Source organism: Penicillium psychrosexuale, assembly GCF_028828465.1.
Source record: "Penicillium psychrosexuale strain IBT 29551 chromosome Unknown utg000002l, whole genome shotgun sequence".
NCBI classification, from domain to species: Eukaryota; Fungi; Ascomycota; class Eurotiomycetes; order Eurotiales; family Aspergillaceae; genus Penicillium; species Penicillium psychrosexuale.
In genome coordinates this window covers 6,972,237-6,999,511 of record NW_026643187.1, presented here as the reverse complement: position 1 = coordinate 6,999,511, position 27,275 = coordinate 6,972,237, and the positions used below count along the sequence as shown (strand labels likewise).

Below are 27,275 nucleotides of genomic sequence, written 5' to 3'. Positions count from 1 at the left end.
GAAGATGCCGCACTATGACCCTCTTGTGCACCCGAGAAGCCTATCCTATCTCCCCGGCCGATCTATCCGTAGGCTTCTGATTGTCACTCCCCTCCGACAGGTCCGGCAGGCCGAAGATCTCCACTAGCCGTAGATTCGATCCTCGAATGCGATTTGTCCATCAGGAGATACGTTACGAAAGGATCCGATCTACACCCGGGCAGCAATTGCCAAGCCAAAGACAACCACCACAATGATTTTAAGCAAGATAAATGACTTTTATGGCTACGATAGATTAACGAAGGTAGAGGGGTGGCATATTTAAATAAAAGGCACCTCTTCGACACTTGGCCATCGCTTCCATAACGGCCAACACCAACACAGGATATTGTTCCATGCTCTTTAGGAACTTGGGGTGCTCTCCTAAGACTCTTCCAACAATGCCCGCCAGTCAGCCCCAAGCAGGTGAGCCACGCAAGAAGATCGTGGTGGCAATCACAGGCGCTACCGGAACAATACTGGGAATCAATTTACTCGTTGCCCTTCGCCATCTTCACGTCGAAACCCACCTGATAATGTCCAAATGGGCCGAATCAACCATCAAATACGAAACAGACTACCATCCTTCCAACGTCAAGGCTCTCGCCGATCACGTCTACAATATCAGTGATATGGCAGCTCCTATATCCAGTGGGTCATTTCACACAGATGGAATGATCATCTTGCCTTGCAGTATGAAGACGCTTGCAGCCATAAGTTCCGGGTTCTGCGATGATTTGATTTCACGCACCGCAGATGTGACGCTGAAAGAGAGGCGAAAGTTGGTCCTTGTGACCAGAGAAACACCATTGAGCGACATTCATCTGCGAAATATGTTGTCTGCGTCACGGAGTGGTGCCATAATCTTTCCACCTGTGCCAGCATTTTACATCAGACCTTCGTCGGTTGAGGATCTGGTCAATCAGAGTGTGGGGCGAATGCTAGATATGTTTAACCTCGATGCGGGGAATTTTGAACGATGGAGCGGGTGGAAAAAAGAGTAACAAGTCAGAGCTTGTCAGAAGATATCAGCAAGTCGACACTGATGTCGTGATCACAATCAATCAATTGCTACTTTGGATGACGCGAATTTATCAGGCTGAAAAAAATTACAAGCTTGAGTCTCGATATTGCTCTTTTCATTACCTTCTGAGTCATGGTTTGCCCTTTTATTTGCACGTTTCCTTCGTTCGCCTCCTGCCTACGGTGTATATTCACTGTCTTCAATTCTGACTTTTCTATTGGAAAAAATTACCCATCGTCTAATGGACGACAGGAAAGTTTACCGATCACCCCATGTATTTATTGAACACGAGAATCAACACGCTGAACATGAGAAGCTTGTACATAGATCAAAAGAAATGGTACTATTGTTGACTGGATCTAAAAGATGCATTGCCACCTAAACTATGCGTTCCAACTAAACTTTACACCCTACAGATACGGACGCATGTCTGCTGATTTGAGTGCTATTCAATTCGAAGCAGACAAAGTCAGTGTCGTTTGCTCATGAGTAAAGTAGTTTTATACGTCTTGATTACGCCAAGATCATTTTGGTGGCTTCGTTTATATACTAAATCTTCCAATGCGCTTTGGATAATTGCAAATGCCGGTTTCATTGCATCGCCACATGACAAGATGCCCTCTTGTGTTTCCCGCAGTCACCAAAGCCTTCTGCTTTACTTTAGGCATACTCATTGATGGAGCTTGGGTTTTCGATATATTATCGGCTCACTCACGGCTGGAAGTTGCTTTCGGGATTCCGAAACAGTAAGAGACGTCTTTGGTTGCAGTATACTTAATCCATATAGACTGCAACCTTTTGAACCTAGACGAGGGTAGGTCCTTAGTATCGATAGTAAGAGAAAGAGATGTAAAGAGCATTGCAGTCTGTTGAGAATATCCACAATTTTTCGATTCTCGTGCTGGGCCCTACCTATTATTTCATGGGTTTGCATCCATCTGACCAAAAAGCTCTAAGGCTAGGCTGTATAACACGTATCGTCAATTTTTGATTGCCCATAATTGTCATGTTGAGGCAGATTAATATAAGTTTTCATCAGATGGAAGAAGAGAGTGAATATACGAATTACCCGTTGATACAACTCTTTATGAAACATCGACTGAAATCGGACTCGCATTAGATAGAGGACAGGGCCAGGATATTATGGGAGATATACGCTACATTTATGGCTCGACGAGGCTCCATATGCTTGATTGGCTTTGCATTACACAATGAAATCCAGCTAAGTAAAAAATATTTCATCACACGAGGCTGGGCAATGTCTTGGCGCGAATTTCCTGATCTTACAGAGCCCTGGCGGCAGTTTTGCCCGCAAGTCGACCGAATGTAAGACATCGGAGCGCACTGTTGCATGGTGGATCTAAGGCGCATAGTCAGTACATAGAAAGAACACATCGTTGGCGATTGACTTCGGATTCCAAATTCGGAGGCAACCTTACTCTGTTAGTTTGTCAGTATTATTTTGCTTCAATAACGGAACATTAGGTTGGGCTTACCTCATTGTAATAAAACCCGCTAAGTTCACCAGCGCAGTAAAGTCCTTAATACGACGTGACGTGTCAGTGAGGAAATTATCGCAAAATGTAAGTTGAGCGTGTTTGTGCGAAGGTCTGATGGATTTTGCTGTGATAAGGGAATATTAGGAATCATACCTGGAATTGGGGTACCCGTCGTGGAGAGCACACGGGACTCAAGATCGACCTTCAGTCCTCCAAAAGTGAATACAACCTTTGCAGTCAGAGGATAGCTAAATACCCATCAGTAACAGCGGTCTCTAAGCGGATTATATGATTTGAGAGGAGCATTACCCATAGAAAGGAGCCACTTTGATCGGTGCGGCCCAGTTGGTCTTGTTAGGAGTTAGGCCGAAGGTGCTCTTGCCGTCAAGAACCAAAGGGTTGAATTCTTTGTCATTGATTCTGCCACCAGCCATTAGTGTGAGACTCTGACATTCCTGCTAGCTGACTTACGAAGCATTATATTCATCCACTGTCTTCTTCAGTTCTTGGGGAACGAGGCCGAGTTTTTCGGCGAGATCTTCGATCGTGTCGCCTTTCTCTGGGTCTAGATCAGTTGTATCATAAACCCAACCAGGTCGGAATCGGTCCATAATGGGAGCATCGGTAACACTTGGAGGCGTTTTAGCCATATACCGTTTATAATATAGGTTTGTCTGACTCACAAATATGCTTTTTGGTTTTGGTCTGAGATACACGTTAGCGGTGCATATTCGCCTTCGACCTACCTCATTACTTACCGCGCCATGTCTCATAAGCAATAACTTCGCAAGTAGCGAAGAGGCTGCATTTGTCAGATTGATACTAGTACAAGCTGGACGCCGAACATACGATCGATTCCCTTCATCGTAAAATCGCTTGGAGTGTCTAAAGAAGGTAATGTGAGCCTTTATCCCTCATTTCATTTGACCTCATTTCATTTGAATGATTGGAGCATACTCGTTGACGACGATACCGAAGCTATGGCCCCAGACAGTTGCCTCTGGCTTTGAGGAGCGAGTATCAACAAGTTCACACTGCGACGGCTTAGTGAAACCCATGAGATCTTCATTTGCGTAACTTACGTGCAGGCCATGGAAAGAGCCGGCCGTTGCGGCACCGACTTGCAAGCCCATCTTGAGCCCAAACCCCGTATTATACTTGAGACCAGGGGCTACCAACCCAAGTTGGTCAGCTCTAGGTCCGACGTATCGGCCCAGCCTTCCATACCTTTTAGATTCATATCATATCGAATAAGTCCTGATCACACTCACATTTCGCGATTACCCTCGAAGCCACCACATGATAGCATGACTTGCTCACCACACACATTGGCAAAGCGGCCGTCGTTCTTTCGAACCTTGACACCACGAATGGTACCATCGTCATGAGTCAGGAGTTCCTCCGCATTTGTCTCCCACATAATGTCCACCTGAGGGAACGACAGTATGTGCTCGAAAAGCTTGAGGATTATGGCATATCCGCCACCCTATTTGTAGTAATTAGATATTGGCTGGTATAAAAGTCATTTGAGGATGCGTACGTCTCCTTTGGCGAAGTTCTGGTCTAAAAGTACTTTAGCATTTGGCATAGCCTGAAATTTGATTTCTCAAAGGGCTTACCGGTATTAAATCCGAGGTAGACATTTCTTTCATCTTGATGTTGGACTATGATTCCGTCTACCTTATAATGTCAGTGTCAGTCCGAGTAAATTGAAAGCTTCCGAATCTGTTTACGGTCCAAAAGAAACTTCACTGTACTGGGAATTTCGGCTTCCAATTTCTCGCAGTATGCCTGATCGGCAAGTCCATTACTGCCACAATTAAAAAGTGCGATCTTGGGGCTGACGGGAACGCTTACCTGACGAGCTAGACAATAGTGAGTCGCAAGGAATATAAAAGTCATTGGCCTGCCACTTACCTTCATCTCATCCTTGAAGTCGCTATCAAACTTGTTATCTGCACAGTCTTTAGTAGGTTGTACTTCAATTTGCAATTATCTTGCAACACACTCTTGTCCAACCGAAAGAAGGCCGGTGTCCATCTGAATGAATCTGGTCAGCACACCTACGTCTCAATTATCACTAGGACTCGGAAGGTTCTACCTGCTGGCACCACATCGTTCTCCATCTTTACCGGCCTCGATCAAGACGAGTTTCGCTGCCTTTCCTTGGGTCTTGGTATCTTCGAGGAAGTTGAGAGCAGTCATACACCCCTAAGCATTATCACGAGAATCATCATTAGCCATGTCGTCTCGATCCGCTTATTTGCCAAGCTTACAGCGAAACCAGAGCCAACTACAATAAGGTCGTACACGGTAACGGCATCCGAAATGGTAGTGGCAGGTGGACTGAGAGTCGACATGATGCGAGCTTTCTTCGTGATAAGACAGACAAGACGGATTTTAGTCGAATGTGAATTGCGAATCAGATGCCTTTTTATCGTGTCATAGAACTTTTCTGTTGGTTAATGCCAAAGTTGAATGTGACGTAACAACGGGCTGATCCACCTGAGCTTCTTGGTTCCCGTATGAGACCAGCCGTATCTCCCCGTCGGAACATCATCCGAAAACCCATCTTGCTGTCTCTTCCGGCTTTTGAACGCCCCGCTGATGGATACGGTCTTTCTCAGGACTCTTGAAAGTATTTGGAATGCCACCGAATCCTTATGCGGCAATCTTTCCGTTACCTACTCGGAACTCCCTGCCGTTTGATTCATAAACTTGAAACCCTTTAAACTGTCTGACGGGCTCAATAGGTTCGAAGCGATGATGACCGGCACCGACCAGTAGTACGTACGTACTTGAATGATCTGATCTATAGAGAGTTGCAAAAGCCTCGGTGAAGAGCCGGAGGGGCATATAAGATACACTTCCAGGGTGCTACCATGGCTAATTCAGCTTCCAGCATAGGAATAAACATAATATAAATTGAAAACTGATACATTTGGAATTCTTCTATTGAGGGGCACTGGTAGTGTCGTTGTGCGACTGGTTAAAGAGAGTACTGAGGAACCCCCAATCCTGACCTGTCATAAATTCACCCAAATCCATGGAAGCCGACGTCGCTCCATATTGCGAGCTGAAAACATCGGCTGAAAATCCAGTGGAAAAATTGGAATTCCAGCAGGTGTTGGAATCCGAATCGTCCATTTCTATGAAGGTGCAATCGGTCAGCATTATGATTCTCCAACGCAAACAGAACGCGTAGCCAACTGAACAGAAGTAAGATCCAAAAAAAAATACGTCAAGTTGTCAGGGCAAGAGTGGGTGCGTAGCTAGGTATGCAGAGTTTCAACTTACCCAGAGCATTAAGGACCAACGAAAGATGGGAAAGGTATTCCACACAACTTCCGACAACGCGGTTGCCAGAATCAAGTCGGCGGAGCGCATCAATCGCTCGATCGGTATAAGGTCGAGAATGGCCAACAACATTCCATGGTGTCATATCATATTCGCGCTTTTTGAGAGCCACAATAAGTGACCCAAAAATGACCAGTGCCGCATTAAATGCTACAAATCACCATGAAAACCGTGTGAGAATGAGACTTGTGCCAAAGAGGGCAACCTAAGTCAGAGGCAAGATGGTGACTTACTGTAATAGAGGGAATAATTCCATGCGCCCAGAAGCTCGCGCCGCCAGGCGTTGGAGGTCAAGATGCTATGTACTGTAGAAATGATGGATATGGCGGACTGAATGCAGCTTTCAACACTACCGAGATCCATCTGGCCAAGTAGTTTCATGTCCTGACTTGTTATAGGTTCAGCAGCTGAGGAGGTTTCCATAAAACTTTCTAGACGGCGACGATGAAGCAGTATTTTGAGGTTGTTGTAGCGCATAGAGAGAACGATGTTGAATCGGTGTTTCAGTATAGAGTCTTCCCCCATCTTCTCCACGTCATCCGCTTCCATCGGACCATCCCAAACTTGGAATCCCAATGATGGCAGCAATTGAAGACGCCAGCTGTTCAACTGAAGTTGGCATTTCAGGAGACACGAGGTTGACTCGGCAGCGTTGAAAGGAGCCTCAAACCCAAGGTTTTGGCCATAACAAGAATCCAAGACGCTGAACATAATGCTGTACAACTGTCTTCTCGAACATCAGAAAACACAACACTGATAGAAAGGGTGACGTGGCCTACATGGCAGCTGTGAAGAAAAGACCGTCCAACTGAGAGGAATTCCTCGCCTCGGTGGTCGAAGCCAGTATCTGCATGTCAGCAGAAGGCATTTTCAATTTGACGTATGACTCCGGAATAGTGCAAGGACGTCCAAAAGTCATACTAAGGGAACTAAGAAGCTCGCGGTTAATTTACATCCACCATTACTATAGAGTAGTTTCTCACCGATCAAGAAGTATACAACCAAACCAAGTTCGTTTGCGAATCTCACACTCCAAAGAAGAGAACCCTTGGTTTGCATGTGGCGAGTGCAACCCGAGCTGGTACGCAACAGAGATGGCCAAACCATGTGTCGTCCATGCTTGAACAGATTTCTGAGTTCCTTGGAGATACTGGCCTAGAATAAGCAGGTATTGCACTTTATGACTAAATGTTAGGACATCCACGTTGGCTGTTAAACGTACGATTTGGGGTTTCCACGTACCCATCTCCAGGCTTGCATTGCGTCTAGATTCTCTGTCGCAAAGGCTATTGGCCCTTTGGTAGTAGATGTCGGATTGTTGTATGCGGATTTCCGCCGGGATATTATCCTTCGCCGACAAACTCGTTGAGATAGCGAGTATGATGTTGAGCAAGCCGAGCCAGGTCCTGCGAACCCCTTTGGAATTTTCTCTCTTCATCTGAAGATATGTCTCACAGAATGAGCTTTCGTGGATGAATGGCAGAAGCTGCCCCGTTTTCTGGAAAAATTGCTGGATCAAATCCCAAGTGCGTTCCTCTGATGGCAATGCGTACATGTCCACTCGTCCTGGAATAAAGGTGGTTAATTTCAAGTCAGTAGAACCGGCAGGACAAAACGCAGGCTTAGAAACATTCACTATGCCCCGTCGCCTTTGTTCTAGTGGAGATGTAGCAAACATGGATCTGCCCTGAGAATTTGCTGTTGCCACCGCTTGAGAAATGTATTGCAAAAAAGAGATATTAGACGAAGGCCCTGAAGATTTCAGTTTCACACTCGAATTGTGATGTAGCGAGGCGCATACCAAAAAACCCACAATCTTTTTCATCTGTGAATTTGATCGCGCCCATTCCATCTATCGAATTTTGGGAATTGTCAATATCCCCAAACTCAGCCAAAGTCTGACCGGAAGGTTCAAGTGTGTCGGCGTCAGACTGCAGTCTTTGTGTAGGGTGTAAATTGTCAGTCACACACGTGTCGCCCATGGGGATATGACAATCTCTAGGAGCTTGTATGCTGGGTGTTTGCGTTTTTTGTAATTGTTGGAGGGACTTTTCGATGACTTCAAGTCGGGTTTCGAGCTGTAAGATATAGCTGCAGACGTTGTTAGGATCTTTTGGCGTTTACACTACCGGGAATGTAATGAATATAAAAAAGAAATTTGCAAAGAACAATACAACAAACAGATAGATACCTTTTCCCGACCGTCAAGTTGTTTGGTGTACCACCTTCGGGAAAAACACACTCGAAACCTAGCTCTTGGCATAAGATACAGGGCCGGTCGCCACTACACTTTGCGTGGGGAAAATTCTTAGTTCATGATTTGATCCCAATTTTTATTGGCATGTAGAATGTAATGTATGCGGAAGGAGTTGAGCGAGGGTAGGATTAGCGGAATACTCACCCGTGACTTCCTTTGTCGACATGACCTACAGGCCAAATTCACCCTTTGTCTTTTGCCTGTTGGTGCCCCAGAAGATGACATTGATACTGATCTCCGCACTGATAAACAGATAGTAAGTGATCGTTGTACTGTTGTAGAGATCCTCAATGCTCTCAATTAGAAAGCCGAGGGGCTCAGCTGGGGGATTGGTCTTCCCGGGTACGGTTACCCTCAGCTACCAATCATGAAGATCACTTTGTTACATGAACGGATTTACGTACGAAAAATGTGCTCTTTTGCTATATTACCAATGGCATCAGAACAATTGGATTTCCTACTTATCACATACTTGCAAATACATTACCATAATCTGTCACTCTGCGGCATTGGCGTTCTCTACATTTATAAACTCGAGCCAACTTGTCATAGGACGCAAGGGAGCACAGTAGTATAGCATTTCTCCCTAACTCCGCGGTCTCGGGCAGCCTAGGGCTTTCCCCACTAGAATCCCCGAATTGGAGGAGCCCGGAATGTGGTTCCGATCATCGGGATCCTCTCGGCAGTCAGACCCTAACTCCCCGAACCCAGCGTCAACACAAAAAGATATATTGCCACCGGTCTCTGAAAGATAGCCGTCTTACCTGGGTCTGTCCCACATAACGAAAGATTCTCACACAACGAGAGATTTCTCTTCTAGGTATTTTTATATGGTATACCCATACAAAAGGTATATATGCCCAATACTATATTCTCAACCCTTTGGCTAGTTAAAGGAGAAATAAGAGTATAAATCAATGATAAATTTATAGTTAAATTCATTGGCTAATAAAAGAAATTTCAGATATCTTATATAGAGAAGTAAAGACCATATTTATGAAAGAGATGTATGTAGAAACACCAACGTTCTACTACTTAGAGAATACTCAATATTTCTTCCTAATATGTTAATAGTAAATAAAATAGACCTCCTTTAGACTATATATCCCCTACTATATTTTTTGTAAGTACTCCCAGAAGCAACAAAATCTCTACTATATATATTTCATGTTTATATACCTTTTGTATGGGTATACCATATAAAAGATACCTAAAAAGAGAAATCTCTCGTTTTGTGAGAATCTTTTATGTGGGACAGACCCATACCTGGTACAGGTATGGGGGCGGTAAGACGGCTACCTACAGCTTGAGCTGCCGGTCCCCGTTGAGTCCTACGGACATTGGACCAACAACTCCCGGAACTGATTGAAAATATTGATATATTGCGTTTGCGCTTTATGTTTAGGAAAGGTTGCGGGCAAACGAACCCTGTCAAAGATCCATTTTCCAATCGAGTCTTGGAGAAGATATAGGTGGGGCACGATACTCGATCGGGACAAGCCTATTAAGGCTTACCGAAAAGATCTGAAAATTAAAAAAGCCCTATTACAACGTAGGGAGAAGAGTAGAAATGTATACCAGTATTCTATGAAAAGAGAAGCATGATCGGAGCAATTCCTACATTGTAACATCTTCTGCGGAGAAAGGCCCCCCACAAACCACGCCTTGGCATCTGCACTTCGCCACTTCCATCGTCTGAATTCCTACTTCTGCGACCCTAGACACCGGCTCGATACTCGTGCTTGACGCCTTAGGGGCCAAGTTTGTTACCATACAATGCCCCCAGGGCCAATCACCTTATCATCGCGTGATACCTACGTTCACCCAGCGCTGAGCCCCTTCTCTGGAGCATAAACAACCCCATATCCCAAGGATGCCGTCTCATTCACACCTCATGGATGAAATTACCCCATCCGGGAGCTTTTTGAACCCTCCCCTCACGCCGCCGCCTACGGAAGAGAAACGCTTGTCGAGAAGTACTCAAGCCGTTCTGGACTGTTTAGAACTCCATCGTGCAGGTCAAAGGCCACCAGAGTCTTGGTGGCAGCGCCGGCTCACTGCGGACGATTATAGCGAGGTTTTGCGTATGTTAGAGGGCGACCAATCTCTTTACGGCTACGTGGAAGATAAAGTAAGGTAAGTACTGCTAATATTCAGATGTATTGAGGGTATTTTTGCTAAGCTGTATTCTAGGCTCGACTACGACCCTTACCAGTCCCTTGTAACTATCCGAATGCCGACTCCTCTCCACGATATATTTTGTGCGAACGTAGTCGCTGAAATTTCCGACTAATTAAGTTTCAAAACAGCGATAAACCCTTCGCTGCTTTTGCAAAGAAGATAGGCCATAAATCCACTAGCCGAATTTGGCTGCCGAGCGATATAGAAAATGCAAAGCGGCCTTATTATAAACGGAACCTAGATGTATCATTTAAGCATATATAGGCACAATACCCCGGTATTATCATGGAAGTATGCTATACGAATAAAGCTCGAGCTGCTGCGGACTTAGCAGATGATTATATCCTAGATACCTATGGGAATGTGAGAGTGGTCATTACCCTTACTATTGAGTATAGAGGGTCTATAAAAGCGACTATATCTATTTGGCGGCCAGAGCGTTCAATTGTAGATAGTGTAAAAGAACTTCAGGCGATCGCTAAGGTCGAAGCGCTGGTACATTCCCTTTGCGCTATAATATTAGGGGAATTAGATACTAATATTTACAGCCTTTTCGAATAGAATCTAGACTTCTAGCCGAGGACCCAGCTAAGGGACCAGCATTTCGGCTGTCGCTTAGGGACTTCGCCCCCACGAGAATCTCATAGGAGTATACCGATCTCAATTAATATATCTCTATCTCATCGAGGAAACTCTATGACTTTCTTTCATAAGCCGAAGTAGAACTCTAATAACAAAAACTATACGATGGTATCTTTGATCCAGCTTCTCCAAGCGAGAGAAAGCGCCGTCGAGTTTAAACTCCCCCTGAATACCTAAGTTCAGAAGAATAATTCCCCGAAACGATGAAAGCAATCAAACGCGGGCGTCTAACGCGAGATGAGTCTGGGCAACGAGTCCGGGGACCCGAAAGCTGAGCTGTGTTGGATTTTTGAATACGTGGAATTCGATCCTACAGATCGCCATCACATGCTTACGTGTTTACTCGTTTGTTTGCCTTTCTTGCTTCACGTTTGCCGTTTTCATTTTTCCTTTGTTCTTTTCTTTATTCTTTCTTTTCTTTCTCTTGGTCTTTCTTTCCTTCATCAAACAAATTGCTTGCGAGAAGGTTTGTTGCTTGCAACGTTTGCAGAAGTGCTCAGCTATATGAGCAGGCCACTTCCCACTTCTGCACTTGCTTCTCCTTTCTTTCTCTATCTAGTTATTTTCGTTGAATACACTCTTCCTTGCAGGGCCTGGAACGTTACAAGACAAAGCTGTCTAAGTCCCGGAGAACTAGGAATCACCTGATCCCAAACAATATTTCCCTTCTGTAAATCTAAACGTCTTCCCATTGGTCTTTCCTTGCCGCAACCTTATATACTTGCCAAAATAGATAGCCAATCCAGTAAACCCGTAACATCCATCTAGTACAATAGATGATAAGAAAAAAGACAAAAACATACAACAGTGAGGATTCGCTGGTGGTCACCCACCCAACTACTAACTCACCGGCGTGTGGCTTGAGTACGGCTGAGCGGACGGGAAGCCCTATTTTCCACACCCTATGGTCGTATGTATGTGACATAGTACAAGAGAGGAAGATAGAATAGCTCAAAACTATGGTATAGAGTATGGATATGTAGTAACCGGCCCTTATATCAGGGTTTGAAATTTCTGTAAAGAAGTAACGGCCGGTTCGTGAGCTAGAAGGGCAAGAAGTGATGATTTCTAAACCTGACATATGATTGTAGAGCCTTCTATGGGCATGTGGCATACTCTGTCTTAATCGGCTTGGTTAGTGAAACTCGTGAAGCCCGTATAAAGCTGCGTTGTTCGAATCTCACTGCCAGTCTCTGATATAAAGCCATTGGAGAAGAAAAATGTTCTACTAAGTACTTCATACATATACCAATGTAGCAACAAAAACAAAAACATACAACAGTGAGGATTCGCTGGTGGTCACCCACCCAACTACTAACTCACCGGCGTGTGGCTTAAGTACGGCTGAGCGGACGGGAAGCCCTGTTTTCCACACCCTATGGTCGTATGTGCTTATCTTTACGTAGACAAAATAGAAGAGGCCGTAAGTTCCATCACGTCAGCTTGGTATACCTGCGCGGAGACATTTTAAATCCATGTCGACACCGGACCAAGAAGAACCTGCCATGCTATTCTGCTGAAAACAGGGCTGCAAGGAGCGAGTGCTTTGAGCAGAACCTTCGCGGAGGCATACCGCGTAGCTCTTAAGGAGGTGTGCGTATCGTTGAGTTTGCATTTTGGGTAAAGGAAGACAGTACATTAGTCCGACAGTTAAGGTTGACTCCACCAAAGTTTAAAAGAAAGCTTGGCAATTCCGGCGGGACTCCGGCGGGGGTGTATGTACATACTTGATCTTTGAGCCATATGAAAAGAAACATAATTGATTCAAATCATGGTTGCTTCTCCCCGAGCACTTAGAATCACGGAATGACTTATACATGTTCTCTTAGCAGATCAAGCAAGTGATACACATCTACGTGGACTAGGAACGATTTAGGTGCCATTTGATGAGACCCGGTGCTCAGATGACTAATTTTACTAAGAGAATAAGTGATCCAATCAGGTCTCACCCTTTTTTCCAATTAAAGAAACAACACCAAGTTCAAGGATACCAGAAACACAACGCTCCAGACAATCCTCTGGCAAGGCTCTTTATCACATAGCCTTCCTAAAAATGAATTTATACTTGCAGATAGCCATCTGCTCTACCTGAAAATATGAGCAGACATTCATTTTGCCCTGTCAAACCACCCAATTCACACAAACGCGGGGTCGCCAAGCCCCTAGACAAAAACTAACGCATGCACCCATCCGCAATGAGCTCATCCCAGCGAAGTGAGGACGCTCTGAGTAAGAGGAGGTATGATAGGCCAGTAGGCTGTTTACAAAGTGTCTGCCTGAGGTCTCATTCGTGTATGGTGGAAGCGATGGGCCGAGCGCACTCCTGATTCCTTTGATGGCGAAGTGGAGCATCTCAAAATCTGGGGATTCTTCAGCCGAGTGGATCTGTCACTTCTCGGGTTTTGCGACATACTTTGACTTGCTTACTTGTACTGGCACAGAACCTGATTTACTTTTGGGGATTCATATAGCGACTTTCGATGTGTGTGTACCTTGCTAGAAAAATATATGGATTTCGCTCTATTTACACACTCATAATTTAAAGGCGCGTACCGCTCCGTGGCTGGGGCTAGGCAGGCCTAGTTTACTTGTAATATGTTCATTGTGATAGTATTGATTTAGGGTAAAGTAGCCCTTAAAACAGAAATGCCAGGTCTATCTTGCCATCCTGTGACGAGGATACCAACGGCCGACCGAATAAAAGAAAGAATAGCCCAACCTGGGACCTGAAGAATCCCCCCAGCTAATGAGCAGACACGGTGGTTGTCAATAGATACATGGGGGTGAGGAATAAAAGGGGTATGTATGTGAAGAGTAGTGGAAAACATGTGTGGGAGTTGTAGAATCATGCAGTCGAGTATAAGTGACTCGAACAGGCAGATAACTGGACTGGCCCATCTACCTAGCAACACGCTTCAGATATCGCATCGTGAGGTAGACCGCTGCCATGCTGGTGTACAGACCGCCGCCAGCAGTGATCCAAACGGGACGGTGAACATTGAGGGAGGTGCGCAGGAGGTTGGCTTCTCTGGGTTGTCTCTCTCCTTTGAACAGTGTTAGTATCCGAATATCAGGAGTAAGGTTAATGAGACGGTCGGAAGACAAGGGGTAAGGACATACCCTGCTGGAAGATACGCTGGCGCAGGTTATTCAGACCCTGCCTCGAGCGGGCAGGGAGAGCCTGCAGTTGCTGCATAATAGGACCCATGGCTGCCGACATCTTGGATGTAGTGTGTAGGATAGAGTGTTGATGGAAAGGTCAAGTTGATGCTGTAAGTGTGATGGAAGTTGATGGAGAGGAGAGTTTCTTGAAAAGCAGAGACAGTACACAAGCAGTGGGAGCGACGAAAGAGATTATATACACTGGCATCATCTGACTGAATGCGGGGTTGGGAGTCAATCAGGACTTAGGACTGAGTGAAAAGTGACATCTAGGGCATCCCTGTACGGTGGCAAGCCAATGGTCGCGATGCGTCACATAACCTTTGGAACCGTCAACTGTTTCAGGATACATGTGTCTCCCTGTGGCTTAAGTGGATGTCGGTCATGATATCTACCTCGAATTACATATCTGTGAATATTGAAGAGACTCGACATATAGGAATACTAAAAACAATAACAACCACTCTAGCAATTGATAGTGGGAAGTTCCAGTCGATCATAATGGGGCCGCATTAGCCCTCTCCGCCACATTAGCCCTGTTGTGTCGAAGCGGTCTTGATTGGCCTCGACTATATGGGATTGGTCAGGTTTGGCATCACGGCTTGGCCAAAGTACCACAAGTACATGTATACCAGGGCAATGTAAGTACCTGTGTACCCTCAACTACTCACAGCTGTGTATATTGTGACACACAGACAAATAGGGGGCTGTTCGGGTGAGATGATCATCCTGCTGTAGGTGGGTTCCCCTGAAATGCAACACAGATATGATACTAAATGGGAACATAGTATCTTTGACCTTATATCTGCTTTCAATATTGCCATATGCATATATGTGTTATGATAATCCGATGGAGGTGGAATGTTGTGGAGTCGGGAGGTTTTGGCCCGGTCCCACCCAAATCCGGGGGATTGCGGGGTTAGTGGGCCTGGCTGAGCTTAGATTGACTTGGACTGAAGTCCTTCAGCTTTCGACGGGACAGTTGCGCTGGGCTGAGTTCACCTCTCAAGGTCAGTGCAGCGAAGGGCTCATAAACTCTGTTGTCATCGATAGCAATTGAAGAGCGGATACTTCATCGCCCGATCCTTGGTAACAGGAAAGCTTCATACAAATATACATCACCTGACATGCACCTGTACCTGACCAAAATAGGTATTAGGGTAAGGGCAAGGGCGGTCACAAACCTCGCTCAACAAAAAACCAACGTATCAAAGCTGAACCCAGTACATCAAATTTCTTGTACCATGATAATTCACCACATGTAAAGGTCTCTCAACCTTTCCTAGAACACCGTTTAGCACAATCAATCCCCTCAGCATTGGCTTGTCGAGCCGAGCTTGAAGCAACTATATTCGATGTCATGTTGTTCTGTCATGCGTGCCCCATTATCCTCATGCAATGCAACAGAACACAGGCAAAATTTTCCGAAAGTGAAAAAAGGGCTCAGGGGACATCAGCTCAAGGACGAGCAATTCTTGATTCGTCATGGATTTTACAAAAGTACTTGTTCCCACGGGTCTACAGCCTTGGAAAGCCCGCAGCCCTCATCCAGGGAGACGATCAGTCGCCGCTTGGCATCGGAAGAAATACAGTGAGTATATGGGAGGAAGCCAATATCGAATCTCGCAATCTGTGATTCTATTGGATGGAGATGTCAGATCGCGCAATCCTAGAGCCGAGTTGGACATCCGGGGCCATGATCTCCCGGATCATAATGCAAGTGATGAGCCAAGGAAAGTCATTGATTGTTTCGAGCTCGTCGAACTTTCGCGTGGGAACCCCAAACTTACAACCACTCCGAACTCGGAGTTTTACCATCAGCCATTTCCTAAATGGGATCTGTGCAGGTATTTCTCATTTTCTTCGTCGGGACCCTCTCCGGCCGGAACTTGGATGCCGGCTTCTTCCACTAAGCGTACTGTGCCGGGAGGCATGTCCAAGTCTGCACGTACAGAGATATTGAGATCTAGGTCTAGTCATCAGGTCGGCCTGATTGTGATCATACTTCGTGGATAATACTCGCCCCTGGGATTCGTGCGACTCTGGGATCGAACTCCTGTCGCTGCCGCTGCTGCGGACCCTCCCAGGGTTATCTCCGGTAGGTTCAGCCACGTTGATGCTTTAGCATAGGCTTGGGCTTGGAATTGGAGCTTGTCTATCACCCCCGAGGGTCCGTACCGGTGGTCTCGATGCGCCACCCTTGTCGAGAAGAAGCAGCCATTATTGATTATGGATATAGACAGGGGGCAAAATTACGACGTCATATTTGGAGATAGAGATGGGGTTTGGGGAGATCAGCAGTGTGTAGGTAGCACAACAGTCAAAGCATAGCCCGCCAAGTATGCGAAGTCCTGGCCCGGGCGTATAAAATGCAATAGGGATATAAAATCCGGTTCCTGTGGGAGCTTCAATTGGATGGGACAGATGTCACTCTATGGGTCTCAAGTAAAAGCCTCATACGTCTCTAGGGATTACAGTTCAGTATAGGATAAGCACGACTTTCCAGAAGTAGTGGTCCGAGCAAGTATAAATAGCAGAGGCATGATGTAGCATTACAAGAGCTATCAATATACTGCTATTGTCCATATCCTCATAGCAGAACATACCTGTAACAAACATCTACTTCATACCACATCCTTTTTCATAACTACACTTATCACCATGTACGATAAGAGTATTGACATGGGATCCCTGGCTCATGGAAGCGGCGTATCCGAATATGCCACGCCAGTCTTTCCTGTCCCACATCGTGGTGGCAGGACTAGCCCGGAGGATATTGGTCTGGCTGGTCTCTTGCAGCAACAAATCCGCAAAAATGGAGTGGTAACCGCCATCCAGGATTCCACGGATCAGCTCTCCTATGCCGAGTTACATCGAAAGGCCCTTGCACTTGCAATCCAGATCCAGGCGGGCAATCCAGGAGATACCTCCCCGGTAGGCATTATCATCCCTCGGGGGCTCAATCACGTCCTGGGTCAAGTTGCTGTCATATATGCCGGTCTAGTTTGTGTTCCTCTCGATGAGAAACTTCCCGACAGTCATCTCACCAGCATGCTTGAGAACCTGAAATCAGCGCTAGTCCTCACCGATGCAACGCACCAGCACCGATTGCCAACTTTTCGCCACACCCTAGTCGATCATAGCAAGGTCCCTCTGATGGCTGTGGATAGCTTCAATCCCGTCTTTCGCAGTGCTTGGACTTGTTCTCACATACTGCATACCTCGGGCACGACAGGCAAGCCCAAGGCCGTGGACTCAATGGCGGAAGGGCTGATCAATCTTAGCCTGGATTCGAGCGATTTTGTTCGTCACGGCCAACGAGTTGGCCATGGCGCGAGCGTCCATTTTGACAGCTCTCTGGTCGAGGTTTGGACCACTCTCCTCCGTGGAGCCACCATGGTGGTCATCCCGGCAGAGACGGTGCTTGACCCGATGGCTCTGCGAGCCTTCGTGAAGTCTGAGAAGCTCAATGTGCTACAGCTCACCACTTCTCTCCTCACAGTCACTGCATTCGCCTGTTCGGATGCCTTTTCCACACTAGATACACTTCTTACCGGCGGAGAGGCGATTAATTGCGATATAATACGGTTAATCTTCGATGGCGGGGCCCCAAGACGCATCATCAACGGCTACGGCCCCACGGAATGCAGCATCTACACTCTTTGGCACGTTATTAGTCAGGACGAAGCTCTGCGTGGCGAGATTCCGGTCGGTAAGCCGATCGGAAACGTGGAGACCTTCCTGGTTAATGAGAAGAGGCATTTGGCTCAGCCGGGAGAAGTGGGCGAACTGCTGGTAGGCGGGCCTGGTGTAGCTCGTGGCTACATCGGCAACCCCGAGAAGACTGCCCAGTCCTTCGTGACAATGCCTCAGCTCAAGAGTCGGACCACTCGAGGTATTGGCCATGTTTACAGGACAGGAGACCTTATGCGGACTGATGAGAATGGAGTGCACTTCTACCTTGGTCGAAAAGACAATCAAGTCAAGATCCGCGGCCAGCGGGTCGAGCTCGAGGCCCTCGAGGCGAGCCTGCTAGAGACCCGGCTGGTTAGTGCGGCCGTAGTAGTCAAGATCACTCCGGATGAAGTCGAAAGAGGCCAGTTTCTGCTGGCTTTCTGTATTCCTACCACACACGAGTCCACGGAAGGAGCGATTCTCCGAGCCTACATCAGCCAATTTCCTCATCTGATGGTGCCGCGCATCCAACTAATCGGCGACCTGCCCTTAAGCTCGACCGGCAAGGCAGACCGCAGAGCACTGGAGTGCCAATGGTACGAGCAAATTGAGCGCTCGCGGGGTCGGGCGGCGGCCTTCGAGATTGATTCGGATGATGTAGCTGTCCAAGTGGAGCGCATTTGGCTGGATGTCTGTGGCTTACCGGCGGAGCATCTGGTACCCACCGCCGATTTTGTAGCCCTTGGAGGCAGTTCCATCGTCGCTGTCATGATGATCACCCGCATCAACCAAGCGCTCGGGGTTTCGATGCAGGCTCGCATGTTGTATGAGAACTCGACATTCGAGCAGTTAGTCCAACTGGTGACGCGGCTGCAATTGAATGGGGACGATCTGTCGGCCCAGTCCGAGCAGGAAATCTGGCTGCAAGATGCCCAGCTGGGCCAGTTCCTGAGGCCACAAGGCACTACAATACCCCATTGGCAGAGCCCCGATGAGGGCCGGGTTTTCCTTACGGGAGCTACCGGGTTCATCGGAATATTTCTGTTAGACGCTCTGGTGAAGCGGCCAGAGGTTGTGCAGGTTGCGTGCCTGGTGCGGGCGCAGGACGAGACAACTGCCCTGCGCCGTCTTCAGGAGACGGGGGAAAAGTACGGGCTGTTTCTGGACCTCCGAAAGGTCATTGCAGTCCCTGGTGATTTCTCTCTTGCTAAACTCGGGCTTGACACGACCCAATACGACCACTGGGCATCCTGGGCGAGTGTTGTCTTCCATCTGGGAGCCAAGGTCAGTTACGTCGCTCCGTATTCAAGTCACCGCCAGGTAAACGTCATAGGGACACTGTTCATGCTAGAATTCGCCAAGCATCAGCGTCTCAAGGCCATGCACTACTCCTCCAGTATCGCCGCGTACGGGCCGACGGGCTATGTGACTGGGGCCACTATGTTGCCGGAGGACGAGCGCCCGGCACCACATTTGGCCGCTATGCAGTATGACACCGGCTATTCGCAGAGTCAGTACGTGGCTGAAATGATCGTTTGGGGTGCCATCGACAACGGCTTCCCTGTGTCCATCTATCGGCCGGGCTTCGTTCTCGGTCACAGCAAATCAGGCCTCTGCAACCCGGACGATTTTGTTTCTCGTCTGTTCACTAGCTGTATATCTCTGGGATTATTCCCCATTCTGCCTAACCAGCGCAAGGAGTTCATTCCTGTAGACTTCATCGTCAACGCCATACTCCACATTTCCACCTCGCACAACAACTTCGGCCATGCCTATAATCTCATTCAGCCCGATCTGACAAACGCGATCGACATTAACACTAGTTTCGAGATCCTTCAACGGATTTCGCGGTATCCGCTGCGTGGGGTCTCCAACACCGATTGGGTCAAATCGCTGTCTCACCGCCCGGACGACCCCCTGCACCCGCTTACTCCAATGTTGAAGGAGGCCGTCTTGGGCGATAAGACTCGCTGGGAAGTCTATGAGAACATGGCTGAATATGGTCGGGTGAATCTGCGCCGTGCTCTCCAGGATGCTCCCGATATCTTGAATTGCGACCCGATCGAGGTGATCTTTGAACGGTGCCTGAAGACCTGGGTCTGCCGAGTTGAACTAGGGCCTCAAAAGGAATAAATGAATGCAATAAGCGCATTATGCATACTCGCATTCATAGTAAGAAAGTCGTCCTCTGTAAGAGATGTTTTCCCAGGGATGAACATGAAGTGTTGTTGGGCTGAAAGCGCTCTTTATGAAGTAGAATATATATGAATGCCTAAACAAATATAAGCTAACCTCTGTCTACCATGTCTAAAGTTAAACCACGCGGGGTGCGACATATCTGACGTGCATCATCAGGCATGGTTGTCCAAATGACCTTGTTGACCTCCCTGCCAACCTGGTCGATCGCATCCATCGCCCAAAGGACATCGAGATGTTCATATTCTCCAATGATCTTCGAATGAACGAGACTCACATGAGGCTCACATCCACTTTGGAAGCGATTCAGAAGCCGGCGACCATCAACAAGAGCATCAGAGCCTCCGATCCAGAAAGCAAACGGTGGTGTCCTCGGGCCATACCAGGGGCTTGAAGCCGGGCCCAAACATGCGTCTCTGGGATCATCACCATGCTCAGAAACAGCATCTTGCGTATGCGGGTTCACGTTTGGCTCCTGAAGGAGTTCGTTGTCTGTGGACAAAATGCATTTATGTTTCGCAAAGCTGTCGCTTCCCAGCCACCAGCGCATCATCTCAGCGCTGACATACACAGGAGCGAATTGGAACATTCGGTGGCGCAGATCACGCTCCCAGCGCGTGTCTGACCAGTCAAACAAAAAGGAAAACACCCAATATGCTAGGGTTCCATATATCCTAGGCGGGAGCAGACGCCGAGCGGTCATCATGGAAGGAATAAAAGAGTGAATTCCGAAGACAATTCGGAACATCACCGGAGAGAGAAGGCTCATGAATCGGAAATACGGTCTGCTCACAAGCGGGCCCGCATATGCAGCGGGTGCGAGCGCGCAGAAAACCGAGATGTATTCACCCAGCTCGGGACGATGGTCCTTGGCTAGAGCAACGAAGGTCTGCGTGGTTCCTTGGGAGTGGCACACTAGACCTAGCTTCTCGAACCCAGTCTCGTAGAGCACACGCGACGTGAGTGCTGCGAGGTCCAATGTCCCGAGATGCCGAATGTCCCATGACCACATACGCGGGTCGTCGGTCGACAAAGTGGTGTGCTCGGGATGCGATCCACAGCGGTTATTCCCTAACCAAACATCGTACCCGGACTTGCAGAGGTAAAATGCCAGACTATCCTCGTCATTGGTACAGAATGCACCAGCGTTTTGCAGCAATCCATGTATTAGGAGAACAGGATACCGACGGTTAGATTGTGGACGAGATGTATTCGACAATCTCGGCTTGGTGAAAACATCGGGACCACGCTCACGCCGCTCTTCTGGTGATAATGCCTCATACTCCCGGGGATTATACACATGCCACAGGGTGATGATGAAACCATCCTCTGTCTGCACACGAAATGTCTCCACATCAAGACCAACTCGGCGGGCATAGTATGCGACATCGCCAACCAGAGGGTCCTTGCCTCCTTCCAACGAAGGGCATTCTTGGCATTCTTCGGGTCCCTGTTCCTCGTCCATGTCCCTCTTCTGTTGGCGCAGAGCCCATCTCCGATCGACGTTTGCCCGTGCCTTCCTGCGCGCCTGTTCCTCTGTATAGAACGACCTCATCGTATCCGGGTTGTGGCCGCTCAATCGCAGACGAGCTTCCGAGATTGCGACTCCGGCTGTGTGGATCAGGGCCCCGATGAATATGACCGTCAAGAAGCATATCGACAGAAAAAATGAAGCGATGATGAACGCACAGTATTGGACCCTGCGCAATGCGGATGGTGGCCCATACGAGGGCATGGGTGGGAAAAGCGGGTGTTCTGCAGTCAGGAAATTAAGGCCGGAGGAACGTTTTTTTTCTCTAAACGATGATGTCCCAGTGAAATCCATGGCCGACGTAGCCATACTATCGCCGACCATCAATCCCACGTTCTCTTTCTTCTCCGGTTTTATTCGGTCGGATTGGAGGTCTCGCATGACTGCGTCGGCGTGACTCGTTTCCGCACGTGCGGTCGATATGAAAGGTTCAAGTGGAATTGTTGTGACTGACATTGTCATGAATCTCACTCGTCATCCGGAATCAAAAGGGCGCATTGTGATCTATATTTCTAGGCTCCGGGAATGGCGAGTAGAGCACGGAGACTAGAGGTCTAAAAGATCATCAAGTGTCACCACGGATTGCTGCCAGGGCCATGCACGGGGCCATGCACGCCAAGGCAACAGAGTTATGGCACGTGAGCTTTCAGGAACATGTGATTGTGGGTTCGGTTAGCCAATCGGAGATCCCATGCACTGCTATATAAATAGAATGGCGATGTCGACTGTGCTCGATATTGAAGTTTCGAAATTTTCACAGACGAGGGTCTTGTCTTGTTCTATAGAGGGCTAATATTATTTCTAAAAAAATACAAATGCATGGGGTATCAAACATCTCCGACCTCGCCAGCTCTTTCATTTCCCTCTGCTGCCATTGCTTCTCTTTCATCAAGCGTAAACTCACTCTTAGCCTCTCGAATTCGCACGAAAAAGGCGACAATAAGAAGACCCAGTATCGCTAGTCCGGTTTGATACCAAAAGACAGCCTTGTAGCTGCGCCGAGAACCCAAGTCAGACGTCTGGGTCTGAACAATGTCCGCGAAACCAAGTAGCACAGCGATCCCCATGTGCAGAGTGCAGTTGATCAATGCACCAGCTAAGCCTTGCCTTGATTTTGGAAGGTTTGTCGTGATAAAGACATTGGCGATGTTGAAGCTGATGTCAATGCCGACTGTGCCGCATATCATCGACGGGAATACGAAAGCCCAGTAATTTCCGCCAAGAGGAATAACGGCAAAAAACAACCCAGAACCCACGTAGCCGAGACATGATATCAGCATCAATATCGTTCCTGGGACTTTGTGGAAGATCATTCCTCCTCCGACTGAGAGGATAAGGCCACCAATTCCCATAGGCGCAGCCCATGCCACGATTTGCATTGGCGAAGCACCCATTATATCAGACATGCTGTAGCTGATGTCAGTAAATCCCAGTCTGAACGACATCGTCAGGATATAACTCACTACAAAACGGCATAGAGGAGAAATATTCCCAATGTGCCATAAAGAAATAGCAGAGCGACGACCAGAGGCAGCATATACTTAACTCGAAAAATATCACCAGGGAGCAAAGGGTTCTTCACCACCCATCCCTCCACATAGACCATCATTCCGAGGAAGATAAGTCCAAGAGCGAGGAACAGAGGGATATATGGCGTTCTCCACCCTTGCGGCGCATATGAACTATCCGCAATGGCAAAAACAATGAACACAGCCGCCGGGATAGAAAGACACGCACCAGGCCAATCCATCTGGATGCCCAATTTTCTCATCTCGGAATAATCGCGCGGAATGGAGAAGAGTGACAGAATTGATGTGATCGCGGAGAGAATTGCTCCGAAGAAGAAGTACCATCTCCAGGTGAGATATTCACCAGTGAGTCCGGAGAAGAAAATCCCCACAAAGAAGCCCAACGCCGCACATGCGCCATAGATACTGAAAACGATGTTTTTTCTGGGTCCAGGTCTGTACGTGCTGCCGAGAATCATCATTCCCGATGGAAGAAAGGCGGCCAGAGCAAAGCCCTGCAACGCTCGACAAATAATCAACATCAGCCATGTTTGGGAGACACCACATAGGATAGAGGATATCGTGAGCCAGATAGCTCCCCCGCTGTAGATGATATATCCGCCGAACATGTCGGTTAATCTGCCGAATATAAGGAGCGTTGAGGTCACGACCAGCGAGAGTGCGGTAGACGGCCATACCGCCGAAGCTTTAGGGAGATCAAGCTCTCTGACGAGCGTTGGAAGGAGGACATTTGAGCCTGAGATGTAGTATTCCTGGTAAATGTCAGAATTTTTCCTCGTTGTCCAGGAGCATCGTCGTGACTGACTGCAAGAATTTGGGACATAAAAATCGAGAGACAAAAAGAGATTTCGGACCAAGCGCCACCAAAGCACTTTGGGCGCTCTCTTCCCAATCTTTCCAAATCGACATTCTCTTGATTTATCCTAGCCTGCTCCGGATCATGCTGTATAGCCTCATCAGGCGGGCTAGGAACTTCTGGCGCGCCCATGATTCTTTATCAGATGCGGATGTCTTTTCTTGGTGTTGAATTATAAGGCAGCAGTGCAGCATTGTATGCGTGGTGTCGCAAAGTCTTTATAGCCCATGCCCAGGTGGTGAATCAATGGCCATTTCAAAGCAATGACGCCCTCCAAGTCTCCAAGTGGTGAAATTTTTAAGCAATGACGCCCTCCAGGTACTCCGTGCAGACTAATAGACCCAGTAAATAGTCTACGCGATTCTTGCCAAGCAACCCAACCCGAGGTCATTGGGGTGTGGGGTACGACACCGTAATGGAAATTCTTAGTGGTAATTCTACCTTTCGTTAGGGGTTATTTGCATAACGGCCAATCTTTATTTCCTACTTCGATATCCGGTAAAAATTGTTAATATAGTACTATTTCAACTTCTAAAATTGACGTTATCATAATGCTATAGCACGAAGGGTCTTCGAACAGCCTATAAAGGTTCCTCGCGCTATAGCTGTACGAGAACCCCTCTTTGGAGATTAGGCACTTCGTACTTGACATTTTAATCGTGAGCGTACGGAGTAGAATCATCCTCTCTGCTTCGAGAGTCTAGGAACTGATGATTAGCCGTATGTACATTTTATATGTGAATCCCTAACTAACAAGATCTACAACATACAATTACTACTCCGTACTGAGCAAGAGTTTCCATTACGGTGTGGTAAGGGTTTAGCTGCTTGGCAAGAATCGCGTACAACATATCTGATCAATATTACCCGTTTCTAGAAAACCACTAGAATTTTTAGCACGAGGGAAGCAAGATGGTTTGTCGGTTAGAGTGCTTAATCTCCATGCCAAGACTTCTACTTTGAGCTTCCTCTTTGGGAATCTGGGAGTGGGGCTGATAATCGGCCACGTTGAGCATCTCAGGGGCCTTCTCATATTGGATGTCTTTTACAACTTAAGCTTCTTATAGAAATGTTCATTACAACATATAATCCAACTGGGCTTAGAAAATAGTAGCTAACAGCCAAGGATCCTAGAATTTCAAAGAGACTGAGCCCATTGAGATACTACTCGGCAGCTGCCATGTGGCTTCCGATGTTGCTCCGAGCTACGGAATATATACATATGTACCACGTTTTTGTCTCATGTCATGGAAGAACTAGTTCTGCACTCTATATGTATGTAGGTACTCAGTAGTTCCGAAAATGATATATCATATGCAGTGTGAATAATGTTTGAATAATGTTCCGCTAGAGTCTAAAAAATACTAAATTACTTGAAATGTATTAAACCCCAGTTTAAAAGGCACCAGAAAAGCCATGTACTAGTCTGATCAATGGATAGTCGTACTATTGCGAATGGAAGAAATCGAGTTAGTCCGTAGTGAGGACGGTGATAGAGGCGGTAGGGAGTTATGAACACTCCGTACGACTGAGTTAAAAGAAGGAGCACGTGATTTAATGTCATCATGCGGTCAGCTGAATTTCTAAACAAGAGACCAAGGACCATCACCAGAATTCTCCAGCCGAAGGTCTTGATCATCTTCTCCCCACCTCATACTAACCAGCAGCAATGGGCGGGAGATCCACCCTCAAGTATGCAGGGCGACCACAGTCCAAGGATCATCTCTCGGAAGGCAAGAGAGGTCCCCCACAAGATGGTTTCGAATGGTTTCGAAATCCCCTTACGACCCGCTCGGCAGACAGTAATGGCGTCGTTTGATCTTCGAGAACATCCCAAGAAATTCTTTGAACTTGCAGCTACCAAATTCCTTTTCGAACTATTTCCAAAAGCACGGGCAATTGAGTGCGACAATCTAGTGTCGTTTTCATGAACTGCCGCCCAAGCCATGGCCTCGACAAACTGCACATGTACCCTGCTACTCGATCCCCACGACATGGGGCCTATGATCCCTATGCGCCGTTACAGTCGTTCACGAATTGATATCTCCCCAGAAATTAACCTCAAGGACAATGAACCAATGGATTTGATTTTCGAATTGACACGGGATTTCTTTGCGAAAGCAAACATTCCTATCACGGAAGTCCAATCCTGGGGACACCTTGTGATCGTGTTGGAATAAGAACCAGAAAATGTCGAAGTTCTGCAGGCAGTTTCCAAGTCGATTGCACGATGCAACTGCTTTTACCTCTGTGAGTTAGAAATGGAGAGACCCATACGATCGGCTCAGCGTCTAAAGCAAGTTACTCCGGCTGTTATTGATGATACGCAGTATATCGACCACACACTCTGTGACTTTATTCGGGCGGGCGAGACAAGGCCAGGCGAAGACATGTTCCTTAACGGTTCATACTCTGGTTTTATGTCAGGGTCAGGACTAGCCCATTCGACTTGACCCCTCAGACGATCCACATGAGTCTAAACAGGTCTGGATTTGTTGCCATTGGCTCTAGCTTAGTCAAGACTCTGCCAGTGAGATCAGCGATGGAGTATGCGGCTCGGTTATCTGGGGTAGGAACGATAGAGTTTCGGGGTTCCTTCGTTATGTCCACACATCAGGGCTATTTAAGGATCAGTGTTCTGTCGTCGCGGCTGATCATATTCTTGATAAAGGATACACTGTGGTCTAGTTTTGTCCGTCAGGTTACCAAATTGTGTCTTTTCTTGGATTTCATTGTGCAAGGACACTCTCAGGACTTGGGTCTTCTTGCCCCGCCTTCTGTCAAGTCAAAAAGCACTTTCAATCACAGTCCTCGTCAGTCCACCTTGGACCCCACTCACTCGACTGTTCCATCCAACTCCATCAACAGTGAATATCTTTCATCCTCTGTCAAACCAATTTAAGCATCCAATATTGACTTCGATCAGCTGAAACCTACTTATAACATTAAATTAATATAGCTTGTTCTTCCAACACAACTTGGGCCCCGTTGTCAGAGCAATTGATGGGGACCTCAAGGCGCTTGCTATTGTGATCGTGTATCCTGAACATTGTTTTATGTCCTTCGCTTATCTCAAATGCGGTAGTGATTGTGGGTGTCAAATATATTTGTGTCAGTGGCAAGTGCCATATACATACCTAATTTCGAGACGTATGCGGCTATTCGTATCCGTACCAGTCCTTGATAACCTTCGAAGCCCCAGGGGAAAAGTGCTTATTTATGGAAATAAGATTTCCCACGTGCAATTAGGTTCTTGGCACGCCTGGGGAACTCTAATTCAAACCCGTTAAGAAACCACATTTGAGAATTGAGCTTTGAGATGGAAATACTCTATACTTAAATGCTAGT

At 47.2% G+C, this 27,275-nt stretch overlaps 9 protein-coding genes across 9 annotated transcripts, besides 4 other annotated features; 4 read left to right on the top strand and 5 right to left on the bottom strand.

Moving 5' to 3' along the window:
- Positions 1–419: 419 nt before the first annotated feature.
- N7518_003756 (UbiX family flavin prenyltransferase) lies at positions 420–1,022 on the top strand (the record flags this gene model as incomplete). Its single annotated transcript, XM_057184683.1, has 1 exon — positions 420–1,022. One exon carries the CDS (start codon positions 420–422, stop codon positions 1,020–1,022), a length of 603 nt encoding a protein of 200 aa, XP_057046133.1.
- A 1,455-nt stretch (positions 1,023–2,477) lies between these two features.
- Positions 2,478–4,901, bottom strand: N7518_003755 (uncharacterized protein; the record flags this gene model as incomplete). Its single annotated transcript, XM_057184682.1, has 18 exons — positions 2,478–2,482; positions 2,695–2,789; positions 2,851–2,961; positions 3,013–3,171; positions 3,225–3,246; positions 3,300–3,343; positions 3,391–3,426; positions 3,499–3,575; positions 3,624–3,768; positions 3,813–4,027; positions 4,082–4,104; positions 4,161–4,217; positions 4,275–4,351; positions 4,399–4,406; positions 4,459–4,496; positions 4,550–4,581; positions 4,643–4,752; positions 4,818–4,901. 18 exons carry the CDS (start codon positions 4,899–4,901, stop codon positions 2,478–2,480), a joined length of 1,338 nt encoding a protein of 445 aa, XP_057046132.1.
- Positions 4,902–5,353: 452 nt separating this feature from the next.
- N7518_003754 (transcriptional regulator family TF) lies at positions 5,354–8,380 on the bottom strand (the record flags this gene model as incomplete). The annotated part of the gene is made up of 9 exons (XM_057184681.1): positions 5,354–5,526; positions 5,839–6,048; positions 6,132–6,613; positions 6,678–6,827; positions 6,882–7,074; positions 7,141–7,650; positions 7,700–7,989; positions 8,090–8,187; positions 8,300–8,380. The coding sequence occupies 9 exons, from the start codon at positions 8,378–8,380 to the stop codon at positions 5,354–5,356; spliced, it is 2,187 nt and encodes a 728-aa protein (XP_057046131.1).
- A 1,648-nt stretch (positions 8,381–10,028) lies between these two features.
- Positions 10,029–10,983, top strand: N7518_003753 (uncharacterized protein; the record flags this gene model as incomplete). The annotated part of the gene is made up of 5 exons (XM_057184680.1): positions 10,029–10,291; positions 10,349–10,424; positions 10,454–10,579; positions 10,601–10,831; positions 10,885–10,983. 5 exons carry the CDS (start codon positions 10,029–10,031, stop codon positions 10,981–10,983), a joined length of 795 nt encoding a protein of 264 aa, XP_057046130.1.
- Positions 10,984–11,654: 671 nt separating this feature from the next.
- Positions 11,655–11,742: a sequence feature (Protein overlapping with rRNA (N7518_003752, KAJ5801684.1) was converted to a misc_feature.).
- A 39-nt stretch (positions 11,743–11,781) lies between these two features.
- Positions 11,782–12,021: a sequence feature (Protein overlapping with rRNA (N7518_003752, KAJ5801684.1) was converted to a misc_feature.).
- Positions 12,022–12,255: 234 nt separating this feature from the next.
- Positions 12,256–12,374: a sequence feature (Protein overlapping with rRNA (N7518_003752, KAJ5801684.1) was converted to a misc_feature.).
- Positions 12,375–12,551: 177 nt separating this feature from the next.
- Positions 12,552–12,593: a sequence feature (Protein overlapping with rRNA (N7518_003752, KAJ5801684.1) was converted to a misc_feature.).
- A 1,283-nt stretch (positions 12,594–13,876) lies between these two features.
- On the bottom strand, positions 13,877–14,198 carry N7518_003751 (uncharacterized protein; the record flags this gene model as incomplete). The annotated part of the gene is made up of 2 exons (XM_057184678.1): positions 13,877–14,022; positions 14,099–14,198. The coding sequence occupies 2 exons, from the start codon at positions 14,196–14,198 to the stop codon at positions 13,877–13,879; spliced, it is 246 nt and encodes an 81-aa protein (XP_057046128.1).
- Positions 14,199–16,801: 2,603 nt separating this feature from the next.
- Positions 16,802–19,948, top strand: N7518_003750 (non-ribosomal peptide synthetase; the record flags this gene model as incomplete). The annotated part of the gene is made up of 1 exon (XM_057184677.1): positions 16,802–19,948. One exon carries the CDS (start codon positions 16,802–16,804, stop codon positions 19,946–19,948), a length of 3,147 nt encoding a protein of 1,048 aa, XP_057046127.1.
- A 154-nt stretch (positions 19,949–20,102) lies between these two features.
- N7518_003749 (putative ab-hydrolase associated lipase) lies at positions 20,103–21,923 on the bottom strand (the record flags this gene model as incomplete). The annotated part of the gene is made up of 1 exon (XM_057184676.1): positions 20,103–21,923. One exon carries the CDS (start codon positions 21,921–21,923, stop codon positions 20,103–20,105), a length of 1,821 nt encoding a protein of 606 aa, XP_057046126.1.
- Positions 21,924–22,369: 446 nt separating this feature from the next.
- N7518_003748 (putative MFS multidrug transporter) lies at positions 22,370–23,679 on the bottom strand (the record flags this gene model as incomplete). Its single annotated transcript, XM_057184675.1, has 2 exons — positions 22,370–22,949; positions 23,006–23,679. 2 exons carry the CDS (start codon positions 23,677–23,679, stop codon positions 22,370–22,372), a joined length of 1,254 nt encoding a protein of 417 aa, XP_057046125.1.
- A 2,194-nt stretch (positions 23,680–25,873) lies between these two features.
- Positions 25,874–26,107, top strand: N7518_003747 (uncharacterized protein; the record flags this gene model as incomplete). Its single annotated transcript, XM_057184674.1, has 1 exon — positions 25,874–26,107. One exon carries the CDS (start codon positions 25,874–25,876, stop codon positions 26,105–26,107), a length of 234 nt encoding a protein of 77 aa, XP_057046124.1.
- Between the last annotated feature and the right edge of the window lie 1,168 nt (positions 26,108–27,275).